Genomic DNA, 20201 nt, shown 5'->3' with positions numbered 1-20201 from the left:
CAAATTTCGTCGCTTTGGCCGAAACATATTATTGTGTTTCGCATACAATAATATTATATCGATTAAATCGATTAATCTATTATCGAATCTTGGGATTTGGAAATGACGTGTAGGTCATGAAGTAAAGACTTTATTATATAAATCTGACCAATTTATTGTAAAACATAGAGAGACATAAAAACGTATATATTTAGATTTTTCTTTTGTCGCATCCGTTTAAAATGCACCGTTACATATCGTATTTTCGCGCGAATAAGCATATTGTCTTCTCTGTGGATGATGCCAAGAATTTGGTTAGAAAAATCGAGATATCGATAATCAGTGAGATTAATAGGAAGCGTGCACAATATTTTACGTCTACGTTAAAAAAGCAATCAAAGGCTTCATTGACGAAATAATATAACAATTATGAAAATAAATAATCGTCGGTAAAATAAAATAGCGATAGTTGGTTAGCGCACGAAATCAATCGAAATAGCAAATTGCGATTTCGGCGAGATACTAACGATTTTCTTCGATCGGATTAAATCTAGAATAATTTCTACGTTGCACATAAATAAAGTTTCACAAAATTAACATGTAGTCCGTTTCAAATGTTACGTACATTACGTATCACGAGAAAAATACGAATATAATGTTCCATCAATTTTGCATTAACGCATATACTGTGTAAAACAGTGAATTAAATACGTTTGAAATATTCATGATATAAAAGAAAGAAATCGAGTGGATGGAAATATTCAATTGGTCTGTAGTAAAAGATGAATTAGTCGTTTGCATATTTGCATCACATATGTAGCTCGTATCCTGGCCGATATTCGCAAGTCATTTGTATTTCTCGATAAATAAAAATGAATACCTTTAAAAATTATTTAATGCTACATTTTTATAAATGTAAAAAGTATCGGCAAGAGCATTCTGAAATCTACGTTTTTACATACAATGTGTATTGCGATAGTTGCGGTAGAAATTCGGTAAATTTTAAACCAAATATAGATTCCTTCGGTAACAATTTGATTTGATTTTTCGAAGAACGAATCTGCAGTAATCGATGAGAAATGTACAACCACTTCCAGTGATCGATATGCAATTGTACGGTCCAAGCCGTTAAGTCTCGATGGCTAATCTAATACAACGGAGAGATTGAATAGCGTGTTTTGTTTCGTCGTTTAATGAGCGAACAAATTTTCGAGTTTTGTTCTCCCCTCCCCATCATATTCCTTTTACCAAGTAATAGCTAAATATATTCACATTCGTAAAAAGCTCTTAATTCTAAGGTCGCTATAAATTCTAATCCCTGTGTGTAATTCTGTATCAACACTTAAAGCTAGGTACCTACGTATTTATGAACATAGGGAAACGATTCTCGGTACCGCACACTGTACATATTCAACGTAGCGTCGTAACGCAATAAAATGCAACGTAATGCGACACAACGCAACGCAATGCAACGAAATGGTTGCTACGTGCTGCTTTTTGTATTGTCTAAACTTGTTGCCGCACTGTCGACTCGAAGCAACAGGTCTTTCACTGCGTACGTAGTCACTGAGTTAACATCGTCGCCGATTGGCTCGTTGTTATCGATAGAAACAACTGGAATATCGTTCGAAGAATGAACGGAAACAACAGCGTTCGTCTCACTGACTCGTAAACTTTGGTGATGCGCACTGTAATTGTCTAGGAAACATCAGAGACCCGATTGAGGGGGTTGATGGGTGTTCCAAGGTACGTCCGCGATCGCCGGTGGCATGTTAGGTTGATTGTGCATGCCGCGTGGTGCTCTCATAATTTCGTCTGCCGGCGGACAATGAGGCCGAGGACCAGGTTCTGGAGTATAGGTAAACGTCAGACCGGTCGCGTAAATGATACCATCGTTGCGAACCAACGAGACAGGCACCTGAGTCGGTTGCCGCACCCACAGCCATTCACCCCTAAATTGCGATATATCTGGTACCACGCAAAGCATACTTTCCTGACATCTATACATAGTTTCCGCTTCCACGTCACCGAACCATACCTGAAGATTAGGCGTAAAATTATCTCCTGTCAATTCGAGCATTGCCACGTCCCCGCCACCGTTCAAGTGCAAGCTATGGACCAATGGTACCGGTGTTACCGGCGATCTAACCGGGCCCATGCCTTCGAAGAATTGATACTCTGCCTTATCGGTGCTGATTATCGTCCAGCAGGCACCGTCGTTTATCATCTCTTTATTTGCCTCCTTCGGACAAGGAGTAGCTTGAAATTGGATAATACGTTCTTGAGACAAACAGAGGTACATGTGATCCGTGTCTTTCATATAGAAAGCGCATTTATGCAATTGCGAAACTGGATCGTCCGCCTCTAGACTGGCCATTTGCTTGTCCACTTTCCGAATTACTAAACGTGGAAGAGCCATTCCTGTTACCGAACATACCAATTTCACTGTACTGCCGTAATGTACGTAGCCGTCTCGAACCTGAAACTCTTCCGATTCGCTCTCGTTATCGTCCAATAGGTGTATGGTGAACGCGCCCCACTGCGTCGAACTGGCATGAAAATTTCCGTTTTCCACATGAAGATAACGCGTGCTAACCGTTTGAGATCGTAACCGATTAAACAGCGCAACTTTTGTTCCGCTCGCTATACACAAATCGGCGTTTTTCAACGATTGTTTCTTCTTCGACGGCTTTGAGATCACTTTGATTCTTTTACTATGAAACACACCGATATCGTGTCCGCTACCGTAAAACATTTTCACCGAGAGCATAAAATGCTTCCTCTTATCCGAATCCGAAATATAAAGTGTCTTTGCCGCGCAATACTGTTTACCATTGTTCAAATCCAGTTGTTGCATGTCTTGATCGGAATTCCCGATCCCGATAAACGCGCAAAGCTGAGCGGATTGCTCGCTCTCTCCTTCGCGAAGCATTTGCTCTTGCCGCATTCTCCATCCATCACCGAACAAATAGATACACGGTGGAGGACAGAAGAATCTTTTTTCATTGCCGTACGACTTTTGCGCAACCTTTGCATGAAGAATTACAATAACCATGTCGCTTCTATCGCGCAAATAACGTTCCATTGCTTCGCGTGTCAACCTTTGATCTTGATGATCCGGTCTATAGACACCGGATCCAAATCGGGGGTAAACCGACATGACCGAAGTCGGTGAAGGAGGAGATTGCATTCCATGTGCCATCGTCGGCAAACCAAACTGGTGTGGCATATTTAATCTTCGCTTCGATTCTCTCGACTATACAACAGAGTTGTTAGGTTGCTTGTAGACTATCCTTGTCATCTATGCATGTCATAATTGCCACTGCCTCTTTACCTGAAATACATTTCATCATGGCCAATTATAACCAATATTGTTTTTCACACTCAGTATCGTTCTTATTTTTTCAAATATTCCCTTGTCAAGTAGATATTAGAAAGACAAATGTATCGTTAAATCAAATTGAAATAAATATACATAAATGGGATCATAATTTGTTATTGCAGATATCCAAAACTATACGTATTACCCTAATTGTAAAAAACAGTTGTCTTTTTAACTATACATCTTTGAATAGACATAGATGCATAGGATTCTATTTGTGTAAGAGTAGAGTGTGGGAAAGATTTTTGTTTTTCTCGATGCAAGATATAATTAACGTAAGGTATCTTTCTTTAAACGAGCTCCTAAGAATTGCTAGTCTTAGTACAGGAAAGAGGAAATGTACATATATACTGTGGGAACCAAGCTGAGCTCATTTTTCCTGCATGAATTAAATCACCCTTGTTCGTTGTGTCTATACAATCATATCCATGTACTTGTAAGTCTAAAGATGTTGTCTGATTAATTTTACATATGCTAAGGTGACTTCTCTAAATCTTCTTAATTTTCAAACACAGTATTGGTTACAAAGCTATATATTACAATACTGCTCATCCATGTTACATATTACTATGAGTTTTATAAAGAACAAAACAAAACGTTTAACAAAATAATATTCCAGGAAAAGCAAAAAACTTGTACTTCCTAATAAAATTTGTGATACCAATTGTCTGACACAAGCTACGTATACTCACAACTCTTAATTAAATGCATCATGAATAGAATTACAAATACATTCTTCTGTGTGAAATCAACGGACTAAACTTTATGTATCGCTGTACATTGTAATAACAGAACTTATATTAGTACATAAATAACAAACTGATCTAAACTTTATGCGTGTTGTAACGTTTATAGATATAAAATTATATATAACGTTATAAGAAGAAAAAGATATTCTTGCTAGAAGATACATTCTGAATATGAAGAATTTACATTCCATAATAATAGAAATTGAACATTGTAGATTGTTTTAATTTCATAGATAGACCAATAAATGTTGAAAGTAACAACCTTATACAATTGTTTTAATAAAGAATTATTAAACTACTAAAAATATCTTCTATTTACCTTCTTGATGCAAAGATTACACCGAACAAAAACAGGTTACGTTTTGGGGGCTCACCTCATTTTTCGTAATGTGTTCAATGGAAACATAAATCCCAGTGCATTTTTTTAAATGATCTGTTATTCACAAATGTCACACTGTTCCTTGATTCTTCAACATTCGCAAATCCTTTTGCGTCCTCGTCACCTATTCTCCCTAATCCATTCAAAAAACACCTGTTCACTTTCCGAATTTTCCGAACAGTCTTACCAACCCTTAGAAGTGATTTAGCCGCGCGCGCGCCACTTTAAATCCAAAATACAAACATACTGTTTCGAAACACTGTTTGAATACGTTCTGTGGTTTCCTTCTTATATTTAGGTATTTTGCAGTCTTGTCACTTTCTGGCTAATAGCGACTGATAAACACACATTGCGACAAATCTACCAGAAAATATACAACCTACCCGGACGGTGTTCGCCGAGTAACTAAGTTCGAAACGACAACGTAGAGTTATTACTACCCGCGTAAGTGGCTCTAACAGGTACGTATTTATAGAGGGATCCACGAGCCTCTTGATATAAAACCGATCACTGCCATTCGTTTAAATATTTCAATCATTTCCTTCTTCTTTTATCGTCGAATACTGAGTATAAAACGAAAATTTTTAAGATGGAAATTTTCAAAGAAATATCGAATAACGAAAGAAAAAGATACAATTAGATATACCGTTCTATTACAATTTACCAAAATATTTTATAAAATTATATTTTATATCTTCGAATAGTAAGTATTATATAATTTTTAAATTGTGTAAGAAATATTGATAACAGTCACACACGTTAATACTTATAAAATCGGAATGAAAGCGTAAGAATTTTTAAGGGTTTGAATAGTTACGTTACTGAGCTGCTGATTCTATTGTTTTACTGTTGTACAATGGCCTGGTCGACCCAAGCGCCTCCAGTTTCCCCTCTTGTTCCCCACCTGACGTGAGCTGCTCCCCTCTACTCCATAGATACCGTGGAATTGCTGCCGCAAAAGGATGTTGGGGTTACCCTGGGGGGCGTGGGAAAAACCTGCTGTGGGAAAGAGTGGGTGGCCTCTACCTCACTTCACTTCTCTCATGATGACGATACGATATATACATCATGTCTGCAAGTGTGTATATACCCATGGACTAGACGAGTTACACACTACTGTATTTCACATATTACGTTACGAGTACTTGTATTCGAATCACACGAACGGCCAATAGCCTGGTACTGCGTAATATAGGACGAGTGCGCGTGGATAGACAAATTAACGTTCTATATAAGCTCACCTTCTATTCCATCGAAAGTCGAGTTCTTGAACGGCTAAAAAATTTACATGAATTTTAGACCGGTAAACGTTATCGATGAAAACGTATGTTACACAAGATTAGTTTTTGCGTATTACAAACATGCTTTACTTATTTTCTGTGTATACATAAACATTTTTCGAAAAGTTTGCCATTTTTCTCAATGAAAAACTTTATTTTTTTATTAAACTCACATATTTCAAAACTATAATATGTTTATATTGATACAATATTTTCTATTTTATGCATAAAACTTGTATGAGCAAATTTCATAATTTTAATATATGAACAAATAATTCGGCAAGATTACATCTTTTATCTTTAAAGCATGAATGTAAGGAGTTGGTAAACACATAATAATACGATGAAAATAAAATACCATTAATGATATTCAGAAAATCTGGTGAATTACCAATTTTCTCACGATAATAATATAATTAAAATATACAATTCTTACAATCTCTGCTTATTTTTTTTAAACATATTACACCATACGATCTAAATGCACGTCTAATGTGTAAGTATATATAAACACATTGTTTTTGTAATCAGCTGACACCAGTGCGGTGTCTGTAAGAGTAAGTTTTGCGCGTTAAGATACTAATATCATATCAAAAACATATAATTTAATGTTTTAACATTAATATAAATACACATATGTACGTGTGTATGTAAACTATACTCACGTAAATTTATTTTTTACAAATAATAAATATTTTCATGTTATTTTTTATCATTCTATATTTTCATAACGTATTTAGAATTTAGGTTATAAATTGTTAAAAATCTATTTGGTCCTTATGCTTTTATTATATCTTTCAATATATATACAAGTTTGCATGGTAAATTATAAAATATATTATGATGCATTGTGGTAAAAGGTATCTATTAAAGTCATTAAATGTATTACTTTTTAGAGACTTGTTAAATTGTAATAATGGGTGTTTATGGTCTTTGGCGTTTACTTGATGCAACAGGAAAACAAGTACCCCTGGAAACATTAGAAGGAAAGGTCTTAGCTATTGGTACATCCTAAAAATTTGTATTTGTGCATTTATTATGTTAATAATTACACATGAATTTATTTACAAATCAATTATCTTCATATAAACAACAAAATTTTGTGATTTTTTAGATATATCAATCTGGATACATCAAGTGCTACAAGGGTATCAGGACCGCTTTGGTAATCCTAAACCTAATGCTCATCTTATTGGCTTATTTCATAGAATATGCAAACTATTGTATTATAAAATTAAACCAGTTTTCGTTTTTGATGGAGGTGTACCAATGCTTAAGAAGAACACAATTGTAAATATATCTTTTATTATACTTTCATTTTTTAAAGTATAAACTTTAAGAATGTGTACTTTATAACTAAAATATCAACTATAGATTTTTATATAATATAATTTAGCTGGTTTCGTTTAACTTTCTAATTGTCTAAACTATTATACGTCCTAATATTAGGTACGTTGCATGCATGTTTAATGAAACTGTACTTTTATCTTGATTATAATATTGTCTGTACATAATTAGTTTGCTGTGGGAACCAGGTAGTGAGAAAAGAGGTTCTTATTCTTTTGTGTTCACAGGCTTTACGCAGGAAACAGAAATCTATGGCCAAGAATAAAGCCCAACAGATGAGGACAGAATTAATAAATAATTTGATAAAGCACTCTACAATAAAGGCGGTTCTTAATACAGAGAAACAAAATACTACGAATGGCTCTTCTGAAGTAGTTATAAATTTGCAAAATAAGCAAACTGTGAATGATATGTACAAATTGCCAAATATGCCAAGCACTAGTAAAGCAGAATTAAGTCATAGTGATGATTGTAATTCTGATTCATCTGATGAACCAAGTCCAAGAAAGCAAACAAAATGGATTGGCAATATTCATAGCGTGGATGTAACTAGCGCTGAATTTAAAACTTTACCAGCTGATGTGCGTTATGAAATTCTAACAGATCTCAAAGAAACAAGAAAACAAAGTTCATGGGGCCGTTTGCATGAAATGCCTGAAGTACATGCTCACTTTGAGGATTATATGTATAAGCAATTAATTTTGTCGTTTGTCTGAAACATGTTTTTATTTAGGAATCAAACGAATTTTCTGGTTTCCAAATGAAGCGTTTATTAAAACGTCGATTAGTACAAAAAAGTTTAGAATCTGCAGAGAAAGAAATGGGTGGAAAAACGCTTACGTTGGACGAGCTGGATAAATTATTAAAAGAACAGGGAATACCGACGAACGTTCAAAATTATACTTATCGTATCGCTGCGGACAATACAACTAGATTAATATATATTAGTGGTACGTAATAGCCTTCTACTATACAAGCCGAAACTGATCATTTCTTAATTCTTTATGCTTTATATTGCAGATAAAAATGCGTATCTAAAGGACAACGATGATGTTAATTCAGATAGCGAGAGCATACAGCACGAAAATAGAATGGATGAAGCCACTGCTGGACCCAGCAAAGATACAAAAATCTGTGATGATATAAATGAATATGAACTTGATGATGATTGTTACAGTGATACTGATATAACAGATGTGAATAATTTTAAATTTAGGCGGGAAACAGATAGCGATATAGAATCGGAAGTAGAATCCAATGAGTCGCGAGTATTACCAAAAAAATATTTCAAACAAAATAGTACGAATCCTGCATTAATGTATATGTTAGAATATAGTGGATTAACGGAAAAACAGATCCTTACCCTTCTTGAGCAAAATAACAGAGAAACTTACAAAGATGTCGAAAAGATGTCAAGAATATCACAACAGATCGATTCATTCAAAACAATACAGCCTTGTGAAAGTAAAAATAATTCATTAAATACGAAGCAGTCTTCAATATCTGAGGACGGCAAAGAAGATACGAAACATAATTATACGAATAATATAAAATCAATCGATGTATCGAAGCCGGAATTAGCTGAATCAAACACTGAGACAAACATTAATATCTCTCCTGCTAGAATGGCAAACATTTCAGATAAAACGCAAGTTGAATCAAAAAATATAGTAACAGTCAATTCAACAGACTCATTGTCAGACTCGGACGATTTCATAGAAATAGAAGATATACCGATACCAGATATAGATACTACTACTAATAAAAATGTTCCACAAGGTATTCAAATAACATTTAGATCTGATGAAAAAATAGTGGATGATATGTTTGCCGACGTATTTGAAACACACAATAGCGAGTTCAATATAGATATACATCCTACACAATCGGCGGAAATATTTCATTATGATCAAGAAATATCAAGAAACGAACGCGCTTTCAAAGAAACAGTAGATTCAAAAAAAGATCAAATTAAAGATAAACAGCTGCTTAATTTAAAAGAAATTGATAATCTTAATGTGCAGACCACTATCGATATCGATCCGAATACTTTAAACACGAATGTATCATTAGAAGAAAATCAAATGAAAGATGAAAATAGCATCGAAAATTTAACCAATTCTGTAAAGGATAATGTAGAAGCTGCAAATATCAAAGACAATACAAATGTTAACATGCTGACTGAGGATACAAAAAGAATAAGCCCTATACCTATGAACGAAGAGGAATTGTTGTCGTTACAAGTACGTACATACATCAGATTAGATATACACATACGGGTAATGGATACACGGAAATAGTCTTGGAATATTTAGTATATTTTAGTATAATTGCAGACACAATTAGAAGACAAACAAACAGAACTAATGGCAAATATTGGTAAATTAGAAAGACAAGGTATCGATATTTCTGACCAAATACGAATCGAAGCACAGGTATCACGATGTAAATTTAGTACATTCTTAACACTGTTATTTATTTAACATAACATTAATGAAATTATTTATTTGTAGGAACTATTACGATTATTTGGAATACCATATGTTATAGCACCTATGGAAGCAGAAGCGCAATGCGCATACTTGGAACAAATTCATCTCATCGATGGTACGATTACAGATGATTCAGATATTTGGTTATTTGGTGGACAATGCGTTTACAAAAATTTTTTTGATAACAATAAAAAGGTTCTTGAATTTCGATCCTGTGATATACAACACTATTTCAGTAAGTCTATTGTACTTTCAATACAAAAAAGAAACGCATCCGTGTACAAATTATAATATATTTATCTCTTTCTTAGAATTAACGCGAAACGAAATGATACGGCTTGCTCTCTTGGTTGGTAGCGATTATACAACAGGTTTAACTGGTATTGGACCTGTTACTGCGTTAGAAATATTAGCAGCATTCCCTTCAGAAGGCGACGATTTATTGCAAGGTTTAACAAACTTTTCTTCTTGGATCGAAAATGGTAAAACCGCTGGTCCTGGAAAAGCGAATTTGCGAACCAAATTACAGAATTTACAAATTCAAAAAGGTACAAGTATATGATATTCTTCATCGTTACACACAGTTCATATGATACATTGTTATTTTACGTACAGGTTTCCCGAGTCAAGCTGTTGTACAAGCGTATCTTTCGCCTAAAGTGGATGAATCAAAAGAGACTTTTACGTGGGGTAAACCTAATATTATACTTCTAGCCGATTACGTAAAACAAAAATTTGGTTGGGATAAAAATAAATATAATAAAATTATCGAACCGGTATTGAAAAGATTACAAGAAAAACAAAGCCAACAAAAAATAAATGCGTATTTTAAATTACAAACTATTCCAAAATCAATTGAAATGAATTTAAGTAAACGAGTTCAGAAGGCTGTGCAAAAATTAAGCAATGAAAATAAGGAAGATTCCATAAGTGTAGAAAGCATGCAACAATCAATAAAGAAAAAGAAATCTTTGGTTGAAAATCGAGAAAAAAGAGGAGAGTTGAAAAATGAACGAGCTTTAGTTGATAATACTAAACCTAAAGTTTTTACTGTTTCTGCTTGTAACCAGAAAAATGTAGATGAATACATACCACAAAGAGAAAGTGATAAAGCAAATGCCTTAAAAAAAAGATTACACGCGATCGAAGTAATTCGGAAGTCGAAAAAAGGATTATATAAGACGAAAAAGATAAGGCGTTGCGTAAGAAAAGTAAAGGAAGAAGCTGAACTTTCAGAAAGTGATAGTAGTAGTTCGTAGTATTATTTAATGTAAATTAATGAACGATACATAAATTTAGAATATTATTTCTATTAAAAGTTAAATGAAAGCATGTACATTTTTAAAAATAAATTATTATTTTATACGGTGCCTGTTACATTCTTTAAAAATATGTAAAAATTAGCGTCGTCATTAAATGTACGTGTGTGATTTTTGTGGCGGACTAGACCCGTGAGATAGTTGTTGTAGTTAGCTGTAGATGTCGCTGCTGGGAGTCTATTGCATTTACTTTCTAATTATTGCATCGTGGAAGAAAAATATCGGACTACGGGCACCGGGATTTGAGAACCTGGGTCCCGAACGTTCGTAACCTAAGGCGTTAACCACTGCGCTATCGTCATCCGGTTCTAGTTAATGTCTAGTGGCGGTATTTGTTGTCGAGTGCCGCCACATTTTCAAGTATCTAATACAATTTATGTTATTTTTTATATAATATATATCTGATGCTTATATCTGTTGAGAATCTTAAAAAGGTCAATTAAAAATATATTTCGTCATAAATATTAAACATTTTTGCGTCATATGTAGTTTACCGATACTTTTTGAGATGCTATATAACAGGAAAAGACAGCTTGGAAAAAATATAATTCTATATCTTTATACTTCTATATAATCATACTGAAACATTTTCCTGTTATTCCTTATCTCTAACTTACTGTAAGTGCGTGGGCATGTGTGTGTGTGTGTGTGTGTGTGTGTGTGTGTGTGTGTTCGCACTTATTCATAAACGAATATTCTATCACAAATAATCATTTAAAAACCAGCAGTTCTTCCTTCCCTGCGAAAATCTGAGCTAGCAATTATTTCTCCGTTTTGTTTGGATATAGCTGTAATTGCACTTCCAATTCCTGTGTAAGTTGAAACATTGTGTCCAATGTTCCATAAATAATTTAATACTTCCGGAGAAAATCCTTTCTCATTTTGAACAGTCATTGGTAAGAGCTGCAGTTTCAAAAAAAGCGTTATTGATAATTGCAAATGCGCAATATTGAATGACAAATTGACGTTGAACTTTACCTGATGATGAATTCTAAGCGTATCAATAGCTTGTTTTACGTTATACCCTGACCAAAGATTTAATACCATTGCTATTGCAACTGCAGAGGTGATTTTAGTTCCGCCTGCAGCACCAATTACTAAACGAACTTCTCCACTCTTGTCTACCTTTACGAACAAGAAAGACAAACAATAAGATAAGAATACTCGATATTTATCTCTTAATTCATAAAGTACGCTTACAACGATGGTTGGACTCATAGAACTCATAGGTCTTTTTCCAGGCCTAATGAAATTCGCTGGCGAAGGTGGTAAGTCGAAACCATTAGTTATGTTTGGAGAACTAAAATCGTCCATTTCATCGTTAAAAATTATCCCAGTCGATCTTGAACGTCTCATCGCGCCAAAGCTATCGAATTGATATGTAGAATTAAAAGGTATGTCTTTTATCCTATTCATAGGTGTAGGTGTGCTTTTGAAAATTGCATTTAAAAGTGGAAAGCTTACAAAATCAACATACACTTGATTTATCGTGGATGTGACTGATACAGCCGATCCGTCTGGAGCTAAGACAGAAACGTGAGATGTCCCTGAATCCTCTGGTGTGGTCATAACAGCATCATAATATTTCGGATCATTGCTTGTTTTATTAATTGCAATTTTACTTCGAATACTGTTAGCATAGTCGATGGATGTCAGATTATCAAGCACGGAAGCTGAAAGGATTATTGCTTATGTAAAATAAAGATGAAACATAAGAATGTTATCGAATATTAATGATAAGATCTTAAACTTTTCAATGAAAATTCCTCATTTCAAATATCTTATGTTTATTAATTCCGAGATAATCGATTCTAAATTTGATGCTTATCGTATCATCTTATCTAAAATGATATAAAATAAAGTTCTGATGATACATCATAAAATACAATTGCTCCTCATTGCGTATGATTATTGCGGCAGACAATTAGATAATCTAAGTTGCCAACTCACTGATATCGACGAATTCAGGATCAGCCAATTCGCTTCTTTTAGCGTAAGCCCATTTAAACGTTTCGACTATAGTTTGCCACATAATTCTGTTGTCGGGGTGAGGAACCATACCGTGAAGAACGTTCATAATAAAAGCTAGGATCGCACCTGAACCCGGTGGTGGTGCGGTATACATCGTTAAATTCCCGATCGTTGATTTTATCGGTTTCATCCATTTTACTCTACAATTAAGTATATCATTCGCAAATTCATCGCCAATTTTTCTCCACTAAGCACGTACATCGAGGGTCCAAACAAACCTGTACTTTTGCAAATCTTCTTTTTTGATGATACCGTTGAATGTTTTGATTTCTTCGACTAGGCTATCAGCTATGGTACCGTTATAAAATATATGGGGTCCATGACTTGCGATCAACTTTAACGTCTCTGCCAAACGCGGCCTCCTTATTCTATCATTTACCTAAAAGAAGCGAAATTTTATGACGACCAATGTTTTAATCGAAGACTATGGAGGAAAAACAAACGTGACAATTATGACACCTTCCATGTTGAATTGGTAATAGGATTTATGAGAATTTCCGCCAAAGACTTTTCTGCTCTTATTAACGGCTCTTTACTGATCAAATACGAGGCCAGGTATTTAGTTACGCGAGATCCAGTGGCGCACAAAGAAATAGTAGGCTCAAATAAATCGGACCATGGCAATTTTCCATATTTTTGATGAGCTTCCCAATATCCGAGTAGTTCGCCCGGCACAGCAATTGCTAATCCACCTTTTTCGTTTACACGATCAGATTAATATATCAACACTATGTTTGCAAGTAATAAAGAGATAATAAAGTAATAAAGAGATCAGACTGCTTACCAAACAGCGCTAAATTAGGGTTACTTTGAAACATATCCTCGTGCGCGTCAGATGGAGCAGTTTCCCGCGCATCCAGATAATTGGCAGTTTTGGTAGTAGAGTCCCAAATGGTCATTAAAAATCCACCGCCGAGCCCCATGCTTCGATTCATCGAAGAATGCAACGTTATAAGACGGCAGTTCGAAGATTAAAGATCATGCGTACATGTATAATCCAAGTTTAATTTACCTATGTAATGATGCAACGCCCTCGCACAAAAGGGACGCTATAGCCGCATCGACAGCCGAACCACCTCTCATCAACATACCGGCACCTATCTGAGCGCATTCTTGTCCGTTCGTAGATACTGCACCCTTGCAAACAGAGAACATGAGTTCAGATCAACGTAAGAGTCGCTTCGATCGCGATAGTAAATTTAATAATCGACGTTCCTTCCTCCGAACGGAAGTATATAAATCGAGCGACACTTTCATAAGTAAGCAAATTAAAAAAGTTGGACAAAAGTGTAATTTCGTTTATCTTACATCATACTTTACCTTTGTATATATTCCAAAATGCGAAGTATCACTTTCGTTTTCTGAATTCTTATTTTCTGTACCAGTAGTGAGTAAAACGATTATTATCGTTAGTATCACAGTTAGAACTACAGCGATGCTCACCCCAAGTGTTAGAACCCTCTTTCTGTTTAGTCTGCACGAAAAGGAATTGTCTTCTTAATCTTCCAAAATAATTCGGAGAGAAAATATTTCGATGATAACATCTTTGTTAATTCTAATATGTTTGTTTTTATTTTCGAATCTCGATAGAAACAGATCGCGTTTGTCTCTTATTTTAAATATGCGGAAGAAGGATGCACGATTACTTCGAGTGCTGATATCGACCATTTCGATAGAATCAACAAAACGAAATTAGTCAAATGTCGAAATATCTTTACGTAATCTTAAATATGTAATCGAGTAATTATATCAAACCTCGTAAAGATAATTAAAATATCTGTGAACGTTTCCTTTTTACATTGAATATCAACAAGTGGTATTAATTATTTCGCGTTATCTGTTCGATAATAACAAAAGTAAAAGCAATACAATGTAAAATCCGATTATCAAAAATTTTATTTTATTTTTCTATATTATCGAATGTACTACTAGTGGACGTGTACTAATACTATAAAAATAAAAAGACTCTATAGATGCAATTGCGGATCACTAATGGTACACGTAAAGTAGTATGTATACACATATTTCAGCTTATTGATACATGCATACATGTATGCACCGGTTGCATATATATATATATATATACGTATATATAATATGTATATTATATGTATAGTATTATTGTAACTTGTTTCCTTTAACTATTTTAACGATGACGAAACAAAGCTTGAAAATGTAAAATCATTCAAAAAATTAACGAAATATAATACGGCCGCATGGTATCTGATAGCACTTCGATAAGAAATATAAATATTCTGTAAAACTCACATATTTCGCGTAATTGCTTCATCTTTAAGATTCATTGCATAAAACTTGTGTACAGTATTACATACTAATTCTCACATACACCATGTAATGCGCAAAGAACATCACTTTAAGATAAACATTCGAAATGTTTTTTAAACGATCTAAGGACTACATACATAAGTACACGAGTAATTTTCATCGAGGACAGATGTTAAAACTCGGACACTGATTTCGCACAATAGTTAACGGACATTTGCGTAAAAAGGATTTTACCAAAAAGAAATCGTTAGACAGGGATAATAAGTGAAGTATAAAAGATAAAAAATATTTTACCAACCCAATCATATTACGTGAACAAACACGGTATAAGAGAGCTCTCAACCTTGACTGAACGTTTCACCAAGCCGATCGTCGCCTTTTGTACTAGCTATGATACAGATTCTATTTATTCATCCCCACTACTACCAATACATTCGCAAAGTAGTATCCTACTATTTTACTTAAAAATCTATCTTAAAAATTTATCTTAAAAATTTATTTTACTTAAAAAGCCTCCAAAGTTGTTAATATCTTTTTTTAATATACAGTACGCCAAGCTACAAAACGTTTCACTAATTAATATTATAAATCTTTCTTTAATACTTGTTGCATTACCTTTGGAACACTTGTGCTATTTTTAAAAAATTTGGTTCATTTTATTGTATCTTTCTCGATACCGCGTACATACCTTTTTTATTTGTTCTCCAACATATGATGGTTTTCTAAGAACACAACTCATTACAGCGGTAGATACATGCATAGTCATATACTACTCTTCTCATTTCGTAAGTTTTTAAAAACCTAGAAACGAAAGCCCGGCAGTTTTTACAAGAACGCGACATGATATTATTTTTCGTAAGTTTTTTTTAATGAAAAGACAGGGTCGTAATTCTATGTGTTAAGCGAGCAACAGTTATGTATTGATTACAATATTGTTCCTTTCTCTCTTGAAAGCAAATGTAAGTTATTTCTTACATTTTTGGAAAAACATGCAATAACAAACAATGTGTTATACAAATGTGTTATGTCACTATTGATATATGTATAAAAAAGCTGGTAGAAAAAGATCATAGACATAGCAGTAACGGAATGCAGCATAAACCACTACTTTAGACTTTAGGTGAGGGGAGTAAAGTTAGTTGTAGTAGGGGAGCGGGAAACACGATCATGTGGTACTTTGGTGTCGCATTGCTGATTGGTTCTAGCATAAATGCGCGAAATTTCAAGATGAGACCTTTAGTTTGTTTACAATTATACATATACGATAGGACATTTTCCGTAAAACAGAGATACAAAGTGTTCTTTTTATATATTAGTGTACTGAAATGTTAATAGTGTTCTATAAATGAATATCATCGAAACGTAAGAATTTTATAGATATGAAATATCTTTATTGTTTTTGTTTGGTATCCAATTTTACAACTACCACGGGCATAGATAACTACGCAATAAATTCAATAAATTATTATTCAATGAGATTATATAAAAATAGAGATAACTAGAAGATCATCTTTCATTTTTCTGCACATAAGCATTCATATTCAACATGATTCAGCGAATTTTACAACAGCATATAACTTATCACCGTACGATTAAATATTACTTACAGATTTAGAATGAAATATTAAAGATTTTATTTTGAAGTGTTAATCTAATTACCAAAATATCGAAACTTGGATAAATTGTGCAACTATATAAATTGAATCGTCAATATCAATAGCATAAGGAGATTAAGATACATTGTCAATAATTTTTAAACAAAATTCTTTTTTATTGATTTTATCATCAATTACATTTATTGACACGACGCTTGATACTCGTTGATCCGTCGCTTACATTGATGTATCGTATATTCGTTGAAGTATTAACAGCTTCTTTTGCGATATAATCTAAATATCACTGTCAAGCGTGCTTAGCTTAGACATATGACTTTCTAACTTCGAAAATAATTCACCCCCAATAAAATTGCTTAAAACTTCATTTAGTTAGGCCGGTAACTGGAAATTTCTTACCCATATATGTACTGCTACTTTTGCATAACGTATTTCTAATAGTTTTTTCACATATATGACAAACTGTTATGACATTATTAGATGAATATGTCAATTCATCTAACTCACTTTTACTCGATAAGAATAAGATTGCGCTTGCGTGATCATAACCAATCGCCAAAACGGCACCAAAGTACCACGTGACGTTGTTCCCTTTTCCCCGGAAATGGCTTTAACCCCGCAACCGCCCTGTTTCAACCCGTTATTCCTATTGTCGAAAGAAATACGTCCCACTGTATTACCCTCTATCGGTAAGAAATGGAATCAAGCCTCTGAATGAGTAGCGAATGTAGCGATCAGTTCGAAAAACGGCGAAGTCATTTCGTGGACGAAGTAAGTGAGGTGCGTTTTTAAAAAGTTTGAAACAATGACAGCAAGGTACGATAGAGCTATCACGGTATTTTCACCAGATGGGCATTTGCTACAAGTGGAATATGCACAAGAAGCCGTGAGAAAAGGTTCTTCTGCGGTACGGTGATATATTTTGTCTAACCTCTTTTGTGTTTGCGGTTAAATTGTTCAACTTTTGTATATCTTTTGCATTAAGTATATCTCTCTATATATGAAATTTTGCATAATAATATTTAAATACGTTTAAATATGTTTAGTTAATAAATTGAATTGAAAATAAATTGAAACGCTTTTCATATGTATATTGTATGCCTTTATGCTTTGTAATGTATATCTTCTTAAAAGGAAAATATTTTATATTGATTTATATCAGGTTGGCGTTCGTGGTAACGACGTAGTCGTTTTAGGTGTTGAAAAGAAATCCATTGCAAAACTTCAAGAAGAACGGACAGTTCGTAAGATATGTCTCTTAGATGAACATGTTGTAATGGCATTTGCAGGTTTGTTTATGGATAGATCTTTTAAATATTTGTAGTATGATGTACAAACATATTATATTCTAATGTATATCTTGTTTTATGTTCTAAGGTTTGACTGCAGATGCAAGAGTACTAATTAATCGAGCACAAGTTGAGTGTCAGAGTCACAGATTAACTGTAGAAGATCCAGTTACACTGGAATATATAACTAGGTACATTGCAGGTAAATAAACATATTTTATTTGTTACATTTCAATTATGTCTATGCTTATAAGACAAATAACTTGATCATTGCTCTTAGGTTTGAAACAGAAATATACACAAAGTAATGGTAGAAGACCATTTGGAATATCATGTCTGTTAGCTGGTTTTGATTATGATGGTGTTCCACACTTATATCAAACAGAACCCTCAGGCATTTATTATGAGTGGAAGGTATGTCTCCTGCATAAAGACTATTCTTATTAATTGCAAAATAAAAAATAAAAAATATTGATTTCTTTTTAAAGGCAAACGCGACAGGTCGAAATGCTAAAACAGTTCATGAATTTTTACAAAAATATTATACACCAGAAGAAGTAGCAACAGAAAAGGGAACGATAAAATTGGCTATTAGAGCTTTACTAGAAGTTGTACAATCAGGAAGAAAAAATTTGGAAATCGCCGTAATGCGACGCGGTCAACCTCTACAGGTATATAAACTTTAAAACTCTTATTTTCTATCTTTTCTTTGAATGATTCATTTCACATATTTTTTATGCTGTAGATGCTAGATTTAGATACCATTGGAGAATATGTTACCGAAATTGAGAGAGAAAAAGAAGCAGAAGCTGAAAAGAAGAAGCAAAAGAAGTGATATCTTTACATAAAATTACATTTATTCTTCGTTCATTGGTATTTTGCATAAAATAAATATAAAATACATGAATAAGAAAACACAAAGTTTTAATATTTATTTCATTTGTATTCTATTGTTACATTTATTAGAAACAATATGTACATTCACACATTTTAACATGTGATTTAAAATTCATATTATATTACCACAAATATCCTTTTGTATTTGTTATACATGTAATAAAATTAAGATCAAATAATAAATAATTACTTAAATTACACAATTCCATACATTAGAATATACTACTTATTGAATGATTGTATTATTGTGCCTCCTCCAAAAGTTAATAATAAAAACATTTATAAGATTTACTGCATGCATTAAGAAAATAAAGATCTTCCGCGATGACTGAATATTTGAAATGATGGAAGATTTCTTAATGTTTCCCACGATTTGTTTTCTAAATCAACCACTGCTCGAATTTCCTTAAAATCACCGGCAAAGTACATTACTCCATACATAACCATAAATAAACTGATAATGCCTTGTATTAAAATCTGTAATAAAAACGTATCACCATACTTTTTATATGCACATAATGCCAGGATTTGTAAATCAAATTTTATACATACATCGATTGGTAAGGTAATGAATTCCTGTTCAGTTATCCGTAAATACGAACGATCTGTGAATTGCATTTCACAAAGATAATTTAAGATATAAACAACTTAACCTAAGACATATTAAGGAAAGGTAATTCGATCGAAAAATTCTTAATTATAATTGCAGTACGTACGTTGGGCAGCTGAATATGCTGTATGTAATATTGACAATAGTCCCATCAACGTTATAAATTTTTGTAAAGCGGTTACAGGCATTTTAGTATTATAAATTATAACGAATTATTATTTTCTATTGATAACTTAATACCAACAACGGTAATCTTCATACTCATGTCGTCTCAACTGTACCAAACAAGGCTTGTTTTCACCAGTTTTCACACATACACGAAAGAAAATAATACGAGTTACCTATATCTATAAGCAGTCCTTTTTTATATTATACGGCATTTCTAATTGTATTGTATTATCTTTTTAAGAAATCTATTTAAGTACAATTAGTTTAAATAGTTTTTAATGTATTGCAAGTACAAATTGATTATCATTTATTAATCCATCTACTGACTATAATGTGGATTTCTACTATAAAAGAATATACTGCCACCAGAGGACGTATTC

At 33.4% G+C, this 20201-nt stretch overlaps 5 protein-coding genes across 11 annotated transcripts; 2 read left to right on the top strand and 3 right to left on the bottom strand.

The window, feature by feature from the left end:
- Positions 1-114: 114 nt before the first annotated feature.
- Su(h) (recombining binding protein suppressor of hairless) lies at positions 115-5431 on the bottom strand. 3 transcript variants are annotated; one of them, XM_072012713.1, is made up of 2 exons: positions 5307-5431; positions 115-3313 (listed from the first exon to the last, which is right to left on the bottom strand). In XM_072012713.1, exon 2 carries the CDS (start codon positions 3206-3208, stop codon positions 1688-1690), a length of 1521 nt encoding a protein of 506 aa, XP_071868814.1. In that variant the 5' UTR covers positions 3209-3313; positions 5307-5431; the 3' UTR covers positions 115-1687. The 3 variants fall into 3 exon arrangements, with proteins under 3 accessions (XP_071868814.1, XP_071868812.1, XP_071868813.1); XM_072012711.1 differs by lacking the exon at positions 5307-5431 and adding an exon at positions 4485-5235; XM_072012712.1 differs by lacking the exon at positions 5307-5431 and adding an exon at positions 4430-5015.
- A 249-nt stretch (positions 5432-5680) lies between these two features.
- Positions 5681-11187, top strand: Mus201 (rad2 superfamily protein mus201). Of its 4 annotated transcripts, none has more exons than XM_072012702.1 (10): positions 5681-5813; positions 6666-6773; positions 6884-7059; positions 7344-7775; positions 7850-8066; positions 8137-9359; positions 9453-9551; positions 9630-9843; positions 9920-10156; positions 10224-11187. In XM_072012702.1, exons 2-10 carry the CDS (start codon positions 6686-6688, stop codon positions 10865-10867), a joined length of 3330 nt encoding a protein of 1109 aa, XP_071868803.1. In that variant the 5' UTR covers positions 5681-5813; positions 6666-6685; the 3' UTR covers positions 10868-11187. The 4 variants fall into 4 exon arrangements, with proteins under 4 accessions (XP_071868803.1, XP_071868805.1, XP_071868802.1 ...); XM_072012701.1 differs by lacking the exon at positions 5681-5813 and adding an exon at positions 6304-6590; XM_072012703.1 differs by lacking the exon at positions 5681-5813 and adding an exon at positions 6315-6407.
- Positions 11188-11286: 99 nt separating this feature from the next.
- On the bottom strand, positions 11287-15648 carry LOC139992131 (glutathione hydrolase 1 proenzyme). Of its 2 annotated transcripts, XM_072012705.1 has the most exons (11): positions 15543-15648; positions 14279-14432; positions 13971-14095; positions 13743-13882; positions 13418-13650; positions 13177-13337; positions 12878-13098; positions 12405-12600; positions 12128-12293; positions 11906-12052; positions 11287-11830 (listed from the first exon to the last, which is right to left on the bottom strand). In XM_072012705.1, the coding sequence occupies exons 1-11, from the start codon at positions 15548-15550 to the stop codon at positions 11642-11644; spliced, it is 1740 nt and encodes a 579-aa protein (XP_071868806.1). In that variant the 5' UTR covers positions 15551-15648; the 3' UTR covers positions 11287-11641. The 2 variants fall into 2 exon arrangements, with proteins under 2 accessions (XP_071868806.1, XP_071868807.1); XM_072012706.1 differs by lacking the exon at positions 14279-14432 and having other exon boundaries at positions 15543-15564.
- A 1882-nt stretch (positions 15649-17530) lies between these two features.
- Positions 17531-19246, top strand: Prosalpha4 (proteasome alpha4 subunit). The gene is made up of 6 exons (XM_072012717.1): positions 17531-17764; positions 18020-18146; positions 18235-18348; positions 18427-18560; positions 18635-18817; positions 18892-19246. The coding sequence occupies exons 1-6, from the start codon at positions 17663-17665 to the stop codon at positions 18979-18981; spliced, it is 750 nt and encodes a 249-aa protein (XP_071868818.1). The 5' UTR covers positions 17531-17662; the 3' UTR covers positions 18982-19246.
- Emc5 (ER membrane protein complex subunit 5) lies at positions 19054-19928 on the bottom strand. The gene is made up of 3 exons (XM_072012720.1): positions 19760-19928; positions 19596-19648; positions 19054-19520 (listed from the first exon to the last, which is right to left on the bottom strand). The coding sequence occupies exons 1-3, from the start codon at positions 19839-19841 to the stop codon at positions 19344-19346; spliced, it is 312 nt and encodes a 103-aa protein (XP_071868821.1). The 5' UTR covers positions 19842-19928; the 3' UTR covers positions 19054-19343.
- Positions 19929-20201: the final 273 nt, after the last annotated feature.

The sequence above is a fragment of the Bombus fervidus genome, chromosome 11, assembly GCF_041682495.2.
Source record: "Bombus fervidus isolate BK054 chromosome 11, iyBomFerv1, whole genome shotgun sequence".
Taxonomy (NCBI): Eukaryota; Metazoa; Arthropoda; class Insecta; order Hymenoptera; family Apidae; genus Bombus; species Bombus fervidus.
This window is presented reverse-complemented; position numbering and strand designations above follow the sequence as displayed.

Bases quoted from the DNA above. Each gene is read 5' to 3' on its own strand.
- Mus201 (XM_072012702.1), top strand. From the start codon at position 6,686: ATGGGTGTTTATGGTCTTTGGCGTTTACTTGATGCAACAGGAAAACAA. The intron at 7,060-7,343 runs GTAAATATATCT...TTGTGTTCACAG, and splicing joins TGCTTAAGAAGAACACAATT to GCTTTACGCAGGAAACAGAA. The intron at 10,157-10,223 runs GTACAAGTATAT...TTTTACGTACAG, and splicing joins GAATTTACAAATTCAAAAAG to GTTTCCCGAGTCAAGCTGTT.
- LOC139992131 (XM_072012705.1), bottom strand. The intron at 13,651-13,742 runs GTAAGCAGTCTG...TAAACGAAAAAG, and splicing joins CCCTAATTTAGCGCTGTTTG to GTGGATTAGCAATTGCTGTG. The intron at 12,601-12,877 runs GTGAGTTGGCAA...TAATCCTTTCAG, and splicing joins TCCTGAATTCGTCGATATCA to CTTCCGTGCTTGATAATCTG.
- Prosalpha4 (XM_072012717.1), top strand. From the start codon at position 17,663: ATGACAGCAAGGTACGATAGAGCTATCACGGTATTTTCACCAGATGGG. The intron at 18,147-18,234 runs GTTTGTTTATGG...TTATGTTCTAAG, and splicing joins TGTTGTAATGGCATTTGCAG to GTTTGACTGCAGATGCAAGA. The intron at 18,349-18,426 runs GTAAATAAACAT...CATTGCTCTTAG, and splicing joins TATAACTAGGTACATTGCAG to GTTTGAAACAGAAATATACA.
- Emc5 (XM_072012720.1), bottom strand. From the start codon at position 19,841: ATGCCTGTAACCGCTTTACAAAAATTTATAACGTTGATGGGACTATTG. The intron at 19,649-19,759 runs GTACGTACTGCA...TGCAATTCACAG, and splicing joins AGCATATTCAGCTGCCCAAC to ATCGTTCGTATTTACGGATA. The intron at 19,521-19,595 runs GTATGTATAAAA...TTTTTATTACAG, and splicing joins TCATTACCTTACCAATCGAT to ATTTTAATACAAGGCATTAT.